We start from the raw sequence: 12,819 nt of genomic DNA, 5'->3' as shown, positions 1-12,819 counted from the left end.
CATTGCGATACAGCGAGGAAATGCCGCCAGCATCCTTGGTACAATGCCTCAAGGGCCTATTTTAGATTTAAGCTAGTTATTAATTTCGTTTAGTAGTACCACTGTATATATATTATTAGATGAACTAACGTGTTTGTGGGTGTGGTCGTTCTGTTGCAGAGCTCGTCTGCCTCGTCCGAGCCATCGGCGCAATGCAGAGTGCCGTCCTGTCAACATACAATCAGAATTGATGGTGTATCTTTACTGCCTTTTACTTAAATGATTCAGGGCTATGTCATCAGGGATCACAATATCGTATGTTGGCTGTTTAATGTTCAAGTTCATAGGTCAACAAGTGCTTTAACCTTCCATATAGAAAAAGAAATCATTTATTCGTGACAAGAGTAAATGAAGTAAGTACATGCAAATAGTAAATGAAGAAACTATATAACGTAGATCCGCTTTTGTAGGTAATAAACTCAAATTTGGAATGAATTGTTAGCATCATGGTCGTCAATTAGGCGATCTGTCTTCGAAAGATGTCCATAGATCTAGAAATTCTATAACGTTTTTACATCGCACCATCTAACTTTGATCAATACCTACATCAAGACACATGAAAACACTTTGTCATTGTCAGCAGACAATTGACGTCAGTTGACGTAGGTAAGTGTTAATTGTCAGTTATGTTACGTGATGTTTTCTTCTTTTATTTTACCTAGAATAAACGCTCTCTATTCTATCTATTCTATTCAAACGTGGATTGAACAACATTTAGGCTTTTGGATGCCATATAAATCTAGCTCATCGAATCAGCAATCACCTCACATAGGTACTTGAGAAAAAGCAAAAATTAGGTACCTACCTCATTACATTCAGCGTCAGCATCGACGCACGCGCCATACGCGCACTGGAACAGATACGGCGCGCAACGTCGCCCCGCGCAGGACTCCAGCGTCTCGTCGGAGCCGTCTGCGCAGTTCTTCACACCGTCGCACAGGTCTGTGGACGATATCTTCTCACCGTTCTTGCAATTGAACTTGCCTCTGAAACATTAAAAAAAAGTTGTGAAATATTTCATTTTTAATACAAGCGTTTATCGCTGACTATACTTTAGTAGCTTCTTAGATGTACTTAACTAATACTCAACGAGACAATTGTAACATATTAACTCACATTTATAGACGGGTATCTCGCGAATTTATTTTATTACCTTTATTTACCGAAGTTTCGACACAGGTTTCACTGGTCGTAGTCGCGGCTAACTGGCCGCGTAGCCAAAATGCCAATCGCTTACGCTCCGTAGCGATCGAAACGCAACTGTCACTGTCGCACTAATATGGAAGAGTGATAGAGAGACACAAAGCGTTTCGTTGTCGAAGCGATAGCGATTGTAACCTTGGCTAGGCCGGCTGATGTCCCAGCAAAACCGTTTTGACATTTTGCTGGGACATCAGTTAGCCGCGACCACGACCAGTGAATCCTGTGTTGAAACGTCGGTAAATAAAGGTAATAAAATAAATTCGCGATAGACCCGTGTATAAATGTGAGTTAGTATGTGTTCAAAACGCGAAAGTTTTAAATATTATAAATGTAACATACCCAAAACACAAATAAGTTGCATTGTTTTATCACAAAATTCCTATGGACACTTACTGTGCCCATCATCAGATCAGCTCAATGGTACCATAATATTGCAAGCAGAGCTTGTACTATGGGTACTAGGCGACGATATACATACTTGTATAGATAAATACATACTTATATACATAGAAAACAACCATGACTCAGGAACAAATATTAGTGTTCATCACACAAATAAATGCCCTTACTGGGATTCGAACCCAGGACCATCGGCTTAGCAGACAGGGTCACTATCCACTAGGCCAGACCGGTCGTCTAAATAATAGTACTACCGTACAGAAAGGACACTTCCTACAAACCCGAAGTTTGACAGCGATTCAGGGTCGAATCATGCTATCCCTTTCTAATGAATGGCTATTTAGGGTTGTCAAAATTCAAGTCATTATCTTATCTGTGGTCGTGCACACAAAAGGACGTCAAGTGGTGCCAATCGTAATAATTGCTCGAAGCAATGCTGAGCCGAGCGGAGCCGAGTTTGCCCGAAAGGAGGAGTGTCTTCCCACTGGTACAGTGAGCCCCCTTCAATAGAATCCATTGATAAAGCATACCCTATGCACTTTTGCAGCTCTGCTCAACATTGCCAAACACCATTAGGAATTCAACAACCAAACTTATATCTCTTTATACAAAAACTACTAAAGCGAAAAATAATGATTTTTAGGGTTCCGTACCCAAAGGGTAAAAACGGGACCCTATTACTAAGACTCAACTGTCCGTCTGTCTTTCACCAGGCTGTATCTCATGAACCGAGATAGCACAGTTGAAATTTTCACAGATGTATTTCTGTTGCTGCTATAACAACAAATACTAAAAGGTACGGAACCCTCGGTTGGCGAGTCCGACTCGCACTTGTCCGGTTTTTGACGTGATAACGTCTTATGAATCGATGAACACCGGTAGCATGCACGAAAAAGTGTCACGTTGTGGACAGATCTCCATGGTAACGTTGTGGACAGATCTCCATGGTAACATTACGTAATGTAATGGTAATGTTTTCTTATGACGTTATCACGCAAAATTATCGTCCGTAAACCGACTTTACAGACAACCATATTTTTTTATGTATAGGTCTCTTAATTACTTATTTATTTTCTTATTTATTTATTTATTTTTTTTTATTTGTCTACTTGTTTTATTTTGTGTGTTTTTGCATTTTATTTTGACGAAACCTGAGGTGGATGAGCTGTCTGTATGATGATTGATGACGAAGCCTGCGCTGTGGATCTGAGGGTACCTATGCTGTTATTATTATGTGTTTTTTTTTTTGGGTCAATAAATTACTTCCTTCTAAACAATAAATTAACTACGTGTCTCACTTGACAACTTGCGTCTCGTTCCTGCAGCGCGGCAGGAGCTCGTCGGAGCCGTCCGCGCACTCCTGCGCACCGCTGCACGGCGCCGTGCCGTCCACGCACGCGCCGTACGAGCACCGGAACAGGTTTGACTGGCATCTGGAAGGATTAATCAGTTTTATAGATATTATCTATAATCTGTATAGGTATTTAAATAAAAGTATACAAAATCTACCCTCTAATGGCTCCTTAAGCCAGTTGAGGGTAGATGAAAACATTATACGATCAAATAATGAAGGTTAAAGTCAAGTGGTTCAGTGACAGATCCAGGCGGTTTTGTATTTGGTTGGTTAACCAATAAATGTTATAACTACCCCAACATGTACAAATTATTTGTTTACTTTTATTTAAATACCTAAAGATACAGAGTATATAGTCCAAAACTTTTACACAAATGTATGGCAAGAATAAAGTATTTATTCAAAGTTGGTTAAAAATGCAGACGTCATAAAAACGAATCGATCACACATCACTTGCTTCTTCTGACCTTGGAAAGTCAAAGGGGAAACTAGGCCTTATTGGGATTAGTTCGGTTTCCTCACTATGTTTTCCTTCACCGAAAAGCAACTGGTAAATATCAAATGATATTTCGTACATAAGTTTCTTTAGCACAGTTTCAATTATAGAGGTCTTAGTTGCGATGTAGTCAATTACAGAGGCAAAATTAAGAAAAAATACACTCAAATCTAATTTGCAATTGTAGAGGATACAAAATTTCAATTATAGAGGCCTTTTGGTCTCAAGGGACCGAGACCGGACGTGTGGTTGCAATTATTGAGGTTTCCCATTTATCCAGGTGCCAATTAACCAGGTTTCACTGTATATTATAAAAAATCGCAATGGGTTTTACCGCATATTCCGACAGAGGGCGTGCGTCTCGTCGCTCGCGTCGGGACAGTCGACCACGCCGTCGCATTTGCCGTCGAAAGGGATGCAGGTTCCGTCGCGGCAACGCCACTGGTTTTTTCTGCAATACAAAACGTTGTTTATTAAAATAATGAATAGAATCAGGCGTTACTTTGCGGAAATCCATATTAATCAATACCAAAATATTACTTTGCTAATCCGCGAAAAGATAACGTGCTAGTCAATCAGTGCTAACCCGTTATACTTAAGTACTAGCGTAAATTAATTGCATGTAAAAAATACGCAAGTAAGTATAAGGGGTCAGCACTGATTGACTAGCACGTTATCTTTTCGCGGATTAGCATAGTAATATTTTGGTATTAATTAAACGTTGTTTATTCATTTTATCTTTATTGCACGATATAAGGCTACATAATAGTTGGTCAAACCAATTTGTCAGTCAGTAAGAATCAGGAAAACTATACTTATCCTTTTCTTTTGGGTGCTAGTACTAGTGTAAGACAAAGATAATATGATTTTCTGTATGATTGAAATGAGACAGTCCTTTATTGACAAACTATACTTCCTAAGAGGGTCGAATGGATTTATCCGAGTTTGAAGTTAAGCGGACTCAACTAACATGCCTATATCTACGTCGCCTCTATTTCACCACGGTGACAGGTGCGACAATTGTCGACATGACTGTTACTACCGCCCGTCCAATGGTAAGCCGTCACCGTAGCCTATGGAGGCCTGTGACTTCAGTAACAGTGATGTCGACAATTGTCTCACTTGTCACCGAGGTGAAATAGGGGCCTCTGGTATTCTACTGCAACTAGTCGCTGCTAGAGTCTGTTCGGAAAGAGAAGAGTCGTGGAATGTATTGGGCCCCATACATTCCACGACTCTTCTCTTTCCGCACAGACTTTAGGTTCTTGTGACACTAAGTGTTTAGTATATAGACTCTTTTACCTGATCCTGCCAATTTATGAAAGAAAACACTTATCATTAACTTACCGACACCCAGATTGCCGCCTGTGCCGATGTAGCACCAAATCCTGAAGATCTAATTGATTTCTGAAAAAAATAGGACGGTTGTTTTACGATTTTTAAACAAGCGTAGGTACGTAACATACATTTTATAAAAATATGATTGAGAAGGTAAATAACAGAAAGTCATTAAAACGTATTACGAATATTACGATAGCACGGTAATTTTATTAAATAAACGCCAGCGACAGGCGGCGTCCAAACCATAAAAAACCATACTACTGCAAAGTCTGCAACTTATGTAGGTCGAAGAGATGCACCGACCGAGGCTCACGAGTGCCATTCACGAAAACCATATAACTGCAACAGAAAAGTCACACATTTTGTGACTTGTGGCCCTCATCTGTGACATGTGCGACATTGAGCGTGACTTATGACTTATGATTTGGTCGCACTTGGCCGGTTTACTTTTTATTATAATGCAAGAACAAAATGTGAATTTAGCAATAAAAATTGTGACTTCAGTAAACGACACGTAACTTATAATCACCCCTGGCAACACTGACTGTAACATAGCTAGGTACGCGCATTGTTTAAAATGTCCCAGCAGGAAACCATACTACTGCAAACTCTGTAATTATTGTACTCACGAACTGATCCCGCACGTGTATTCATCGCTGCCGTCGGCACAGTCGCGCGCACCATCGCATCGCCGGTCCAGGCTCACGCATGCGCCGTCCGTGCACGAAAATTCATTCTTACTGAAATACATATATTAAATTACACAGAATAAGTATTAATTGATGGAGGGTTAGAACAAAAGGGTTTAATAAAAGCAGGGGTTCAAATTCCAAGTTTAATCAATAAAAACAATATTTAATTTCTAAGGTTAGACCAAGAAAAGTCTGCAGCGATTTTGATAGCCCACGCAGTGCAAGTGTTATTTATACGTCATAAATTCATAAAAGTTTGACGTTTATTTAAAACTTCTAATTCAACGAGCAAGGCGAGCTGTTAGCCTCAAAGATAATGATTACCTAGAAAATAGGAACAACCTAATTAACATACAATGAATTATTATTTTTTTCGTCCATCTGGACAGGCTAAAGCTCTAAGCCATACTGCCTTGTCATAAGTAGACAATGAATTAATTAGTAATGATAAACTGATTAACGTCATAAGTTTTTTCTTTAACAAACCAGAACAGAGACTCTACCGAGAAAAACCAAATTCTAAATTTCGAACGATAGAGAGGCAGATAACGAAGTTTCGTCTCGCTCTTCGCGGTGTAGGCTCTCAGTTTTTATGTTTTACATTTGCCAGACGTCAGACGATAGTCGCCTTTGTTGTCAAATTAAAGAACCAAATCCTTATTTTAGAATGTGCGTTTAAGATAGGTGTCAAAATGATGGCGAAAACTTGTTATTTATTCTCTGTCAAACCATTTCCGTCAGTAGAAAAGAGCGGCAAATTTAAAAAATGTAGGCGCGAAGGGTTATCGTCCCATAGAAAATTTGAATTTCGCGCCTTATCCTACTGACAGACTTGTTTGACCGGTTATACCTGCAAAAGTTTATCCGGTCGGGGTAGACCGCTGTCCAAACCGGTGGGGAGGCTGAAATCAAACAAAATAAAATAATTTTATAAAGCAACAAACAATTTCAAACTGGTCGGGAATGTATAATAACTTAGCCATAAGAAAAAATTGAATTTTATTTTAGTTCTTTACTTCCTGTAAAAATCAAGTTCAATGTACCTATACATTATTCTTGTTCCTCGCGTTATCCCGGCATTTTGCCACGGCTCATGAGAGCCTGGGGTCCGCTTGACTACTAATCCCATGATTTGACGTAGGCACTAGTTTTTACGAAAGCGACTGCCATCTGACCTTCCAACCCAGAGGGGAAACTAGGCCTTATTGGGATTAGTCCGGTTTCCTCACGATGTTTTCCTTCACCGAAAAGCGACTGGCAAATATCAAATGATATTTCGTAAGTACATAAGTTCCGAAAAACTCATTGGTACGAGCCGGGGTTTGAACCCGCGACCTCCGGATTGCAAGTCGCACGCTCTTACCGCTAGGCCACCAGCGCTCGTACCTATACATTATCTCACTAATATCATGGTATAATAATATACTCCGCCTGGTACTCCATTCCCGTCTTTTCTAGGTCACCTAACTGACACGGGCCTACGTCATCATGCGACAGCGCTATATGATAATATGCGATAGCGCTATATATAGCGGCCATGTTGTTGTGACGTAGGCCCGTGTCACTCTGGGAATGGAAGACCATGTTTTATTAGACTATGACTAATATTAGTAATATTTAAATTGTGTAGATTTGTGACCAGGCGGCTTAGCACGGTCGCGTTTTTATCCCTTGTCACCATGCCTGTCACGTTCTAACAAGTATGTAAGTGCGAAAGGGACGCGCATAGTGATAGTCGATAAAAATCATAAAAATGGAACCGTGCTGAGCCCGCAGGATAGAATAGTTACCTACCTACTAAGTATGTATAAATTTAAGAAATACAGATAAGATGGTAAATTTGCTTTGCTAATGGCCTGTACGATACCGTTACGGCCCCGATTGCCAGACAAAAGGCATACCTACTTAACCTACTGAGAATGCTCGGGTGGGGATTTCCCTTAAAATTTATCTTGTTCTGAGGTCACGGACACGGAACATACATCATACATGAATGCACTTCATTCATAAAATGGGCACCTACGTAGTAGGGAACATCACGCTCCGCGATTGTTGCGCAATTTAGGGTCCTAGCTAAATTGGTTGTTCAATACTTACGCTATAGAATTTCCAATTTAGCAACGACCCTAAATCGCATAACGATCCCGTGTGGTGACTGTACATACATTACGCCGTTGTATATGTTGGTTTTATAGCATCTTCAAACAGCTTCGCTATGGTCAGTGGGGAGACACTCCTGACTTCGGGCAAACTCGGCTCCGTTCGGCTCAGCACTGCTCCGAGCAATTATTAGGGTTGACACAAAGAGCGAAAGGGATAGTGCCACAAGTTAGAAAAGGTTATCATGATTCGACCCTGAATCGCTGTCAAACTTCGGTTTTGTAGGGTAGGAAGTGTCCTTTTTGTATGGTAGTACTAATTACTTATTCTGTGGACGGTTATTTCGTTATTTTGACGAATCAACTTTTAGACCGACACTTTTCACGTCTCTGGCTTTACCAAGAATATCTTTGGAGTTACCAATATACAATTTGTCTAAATTTTAGGTCTAGCAGAGAGCAAAACGCTTGTTTAAATGCATAGATAACATGAAATGATATAAAAGTAATAAGTAATGTTCAATTTAAGTTAAAATCGCGTATTATCAAATTAGTAAGTATTGGTCAAAAGTTAATTCGCCCATTCTTCTTATTCTTTTTTTTCATATTTAAAATATACTTAATTACAGTCTAATTAAATCAGTTTATAGCTAAATATGCTGGCCTTGTTCTACAATGGAGACCTTATAGATGGCGTGTAGAGGCCCATTGTTCTGAAGAAAGCGCCCTTTGCCTTGCAATTGGGGGCATGAGTCACCGTGCCTAGATCACGCCGTTACTAGACTATAGTCTGGCCAGTACCGTTTTTACCATAAGGGCACACGGGGCCCGTGCCCAGGGCCCCCAGCCTCAGGCGGCCCCGAAGGACAAACAGTAACAGTACATTTGATTACACATAATAAATAGAAGATCATAGTAGAAAAATTTTAGTTTAATTCGCTTTCTTTACGTTCCCAAAGGGCCCCAAATTCTTAAATATGTGCCCAAGGGCCCCAGTATAGTTTAAGACGGCCCTGAGTCAAGCATACAAGTCAAACCATAGATGGTAGGATCCTATAGATGTGCTATACGCGTGCCTCCGTGAGGGACAAAACATACGCAATGCGACCCTATGATTGGTCGAATTTATTTGTTGCCCACCATAATACATACTAAATTTACGGCGGGGAATAAAAAAATGTGAGACTGTGACAAGGACAAACAATAATAGCGCTTTCGCTGCTACTCCTACTGAAACATAGATAAGACTATCCCGTTCGGTCATTTCCCCCCACCCCTCATGCCTGATCCAGTTTAATACTAGATTCATGGGTAAAACATATTTTAGAATATTTTACAGTCAAAAAAAGTATATCAAGTAATAGTATCAAGATACATTCACCACTGGGTGACTAGCTAAATTGCCAATTTACGCTCCGTTGCGATCGAAACACCTTAACCTATCTCTGTCGCACTAATATGGTGATAGAGAGAGAAGACTACGACTACGCTACGAAGCGTAAACGATTGGCGTGTTGGCTAGGCACCCTGATCTGATTATGAAAAGCTTTTGCTATGAGACCAACTCAAAAGCGAAAAAAATGGTTATCCTCCTATCCTTTAGTAAATATCGACATCTGATCAAAAAAATTGTCAGGGTGCTCGCGCGCGCGATATTCAATGTCAAAGGTCGGTAAGGTTATCATTATCAGTCGCCTCATAATAATTAAAAAAATATATATTCAAAAAATGTCAAAAGAAGGGGCATAGCTGTTCGTATATGTACATCAAATTGTTTAATAGTTATTAACGATACAAGTGCGATTTACCTATTCGCACGTACGTGTATCGTACAACGTTTTACAGTACATATGACCCTTTAAATTTTCGACGTAAATACGTAATGTGCTTATTATAGCACAGGGTGTCGTAATGGAGCACCAGGTGTACTGTAACAGTAGTATATGACATACCTATAGGTAAGTAAATATTTACTGCCCGTGGTTTGGTTACTATTTTTCTGTTCGACGGATAGGATCCGGACATGGGGACCGATTTTTGAATTTCGATCGCTCGATTTCGTCACTCGAAAATCGTTGGAAAACGGCGAAATGCTAATTTTTGAAATACGAGCGATCGAAATTTGGAATCTAGTTGTATTGACCACTCGATTTCAATTCTATTAGTAGAATTTAAACGCCTTGTAGTGGAGATATAATTTAACGAAATACACCAAATCGAGTGGTCAAATTTCAAAAATCGGCCCATGGTATAATAATATACTCCGCCTGGTACTCTCTTCCGACCACGTGACTGACACAAGCCTGCGTCATCATGCGACAGCGCTATATAATAATATGCGATAGCGCTATATAAAGTGGCAATGTTATTGTGACGTAGGCTTGTGTCACTCTGGGAAGAGAAGACCATGTTTTGTTAGACTATGGGATCCGGAAAGCGGTAACTTCATTTAGCGCAGCGTGCTGAAACTTAACGCTTTCCGGCCGAGAGTGCAATTTTTTTTTAATCTTTAATGTCGATATCAAGAGAGGAAAATGGGAACTATACGTTTGTATCATCCATTATACTCTTCAATAAACTACAATATAAGTCGAAGATAAATAACAATTGTCGATATAAAATTGAGCTCGAAGTTCAATTGACCTCCAGCCAAACAGGTTTCATACGAAAATGATGCACGGAATATTTAAATCACTAATAGTTAATCCAAAAAAACCGGACAAGTGCGAGTCGGACTCGCCCACCGAGGGTTTTCCATCGAGATTAGTTGTTATAGCGGCAACAGGACAACGGGACCCTACGACTAAGAGTCCACGGTCCGTCTGTCTGTCTATCTGTCTATCACCAGGCTGTATCGCATGAACCGTGATAGCTAGTTTATTCTCGTCCCAAAAAATCCACAGTTTGATCCGAACTAGTCTCAGTTCCAATTAGTTTAGATAATCGAGTTTCTACTGTAGGTTTTATTGTACTGACAAATCTTGTTTGCATGTCCATAAGTACCTATGTATAATTTAGATTTGCTCTTGAGACTAACCCTTGAACTCTTTTTATCATTGGTTGTCATGATAATGTCAATTTAACTTATAGCTACCATTGTAATTGAGCGTTTCTTTTATTTTTTGCCATTTTTATATATTGTGACCTTTTTGCCACTTTTGTGTTATTTCTACTCAGAATCACGAGCTCTTTCGATCCCAATGGGATAAAAAAATGCCCCAGAGTTTTTTTCCTATTGTGTTACCATTTCCCCATATACTTTGTATGGCGGTAACAAAAAGGAAAGTTAGAAAAATGTATGGAAATTTTAGGACACTTTTTTCTCCTATACGGATGCAAAAAATAAAAGAAACGCTCAATTCAAATTGTTGTGATTAGAAAATAATATACTATATAAGCTTGCTTAACCACGAAGAGAAGTAATTAACGGACAGACAGTCGGGAATATACCAATAAGGTACAATAAACTAAGTAATTTCCCTTAAATTCTCTTTAATTGAAGGTTAAGCGTACTCAATAGGTATTAACACACTTAATCATTAATTTCTTATTCATCTAGACTAGAATTAACTAGTAATTTTACCTCCGTAACATATTATATTCCTTTCATTGAATTTTAGGTTATGCTTGTTTATAGTTTTGTATATCGTAGGGTGGTATTCCACCTGTCCAATTTATTTGTCCAATATGTATTTTGTCTCACATTTTGCTTAATGAGATTCTCACATATTGGACAGATGGAATACCACCCGTATTAATAAGTAGCACTAAGTAGGGAAGTAGGTCCCTACTTATGACTTGTTTACATTGTACACTTAGAAGTTTAATCTATTCTCAAGCTCTTTTTTTCTGTCCCAGATACTAAAATGGCATTTCTATTGGTCAATTTACTACCCAGTCCTGATTTGATACGATTTTTGTACAAACTACAGATTGCTTGAATAAATTGAGGTAATCCAACTGGCTTTTAAGTATTTGGGATTAAAAATTCAATTAAGAAACGATTAAACAATAATCAATAGTTCTAAATTTGAAATGTGATAAACGAATCACATAAACATAACGCACACAATCACATAAACATATCACAAATTACATACTCTTTTTATGTGTGAGGTACTTATACAAATCTTTTGCACGAATTGAGGCAATCGATCATTTTTGTACCAATCTGGAATTAAAAACAAGCGTACTCAATTAAAAATCGACAATAAAGCTCAAGGCTTCAAATATAGTAACTAATCATCAACTCACCAAAAAACGCCAAAACAATAAAATAACGGAACATTTTATTTCCAACACTCTTTATCACATATCACAACCGCACTTCGACGAATGAACATGCATATGTCATGAATTTGATATCAAAAGCACTATTATTAGTTTACTAGTAAAAATAAACACGTCACGGTCAGAAAACCATCGCGCTGGGAAGTCCTAAGGCGACTGAGCGATATGAGCGATACCAGTTTCTTAATAGTTTTCCTGTTATGTTGGCCGGTTTGGTTTTTTTATTTAGAATAGCAATTGTGATAATTAGATATGTATGTGTCATCGCTCTCATCTATATTGTGGATTATTTTTGAGAACTTAATAATTATTATTACAATAGCTCCTATGCCAGCTGGGACCGATTTACGGGTATCTATTTGTACCCGTGAATGGGTTATAGCTGGCGTATTACATAGCATCAAACTTGTTTTAAAGGGCCTCTGTGCTGTTGGGTTCGGACCCACGCATGCCTCCCAAAGGTCCGGGACCCCACGGTCCCGAGATATGGAAAGACATATTAATGAAAACCACTGGAGGGCTTCGTCACTTTTAACCAACTTCAAGATTTCAAAAGGAATTTCTCAATTCGGTTGTACTTAATTTTTTTAAATGTTTGTAGTGCCATAACTCCGTCATTCCTCGACCGATTTTGAAAATTCGCCACTACAGAAACTGAGCCAGTACGATGATACCTATTCCAGAATTATACCTGTGACAAAACTTACAAAGTAAGTCACCTGTCGAGCATAGAAACTATCTAGATATACACGTGATAGCGGTACAGCCTGAAATTCGGGAATCAGCTGCAAATGGTGTTAAAGGTATGAAAATCAGCACGATGAATCTTTAGGCCATTTGAATAGATTTGACCCGTGGCACCAAAACAAAAAAAACAAACAGAAAGGAGTTATGACGTCATCCTTT

At 39.0% G+C, this 12,819-nt stretch overlaps 1 protein-coding gene across 1 annotated transcript in view; it reads right to left on the bottom strand.

The window, feature by feature from the left end:
* LOC134803440 (modular serine protease-like) overlaps window positions 1–12,074 on the bottom strand; it is a 30,990-nt gene extending 18,916 nt beyond the window's left edge. The window contains exons 1-8 of the mRNA XM_063776258.1: window positions 11,878–12,074; window positions 6,375–6,426; window positions 5,462–5,572; window positions 4,839–4,898; window positions 3,826–3,942; window positions 2,940–3,074; window positions 845–1,025; window positions 130–206 (exon numbers count right to left, since the gene is read on the bottom strand). Of these exons, the coding sequence (XP_063632328.1) occupies window positions 130–206; window positions 845–1,025; window positions 2,940–3,074; window positions 3,826–3,942; window positions 4,839–4,898; window positions 5,462–5,572; window positions 6,375–6,426; window positions 11,878–11,911 (767 nt within the window). The 5' untranslated portion in view covers window positions 11,912–12,074. The remainder of the gene's footprint in view (window positions 1–129; window positions 207–844; window positions 1,026–2,939; window positions 3,075–3,825; window positions 3,943–4,838; window positions 4,899–5,461; window positions 5,573–6,374; window positions 6,427–11,877) is intronic.
* Window positions 12,075–12,819: the final 745 nt, after the last annotated feature.

The sequence above is a fragment of the Cydia splendana genome, chromosome 26, assembly GCF_910591565.1.
Source record: "Cydia splendana chromosome 26, ilCydSple1.2, whole genome shotgun sequence".
Taxonomy (NCBI): Eukaryota; Metazoa; Arthropoda; class Insecta; order Lepidoptera; family Tortricidae; genus Cydia; species Cydia splendana.
The sequence above is the reverse complement of the archived record's forward strand: the minus strand, read 5'-3'. Positions and strand labels throughout refer to the sequence as shown.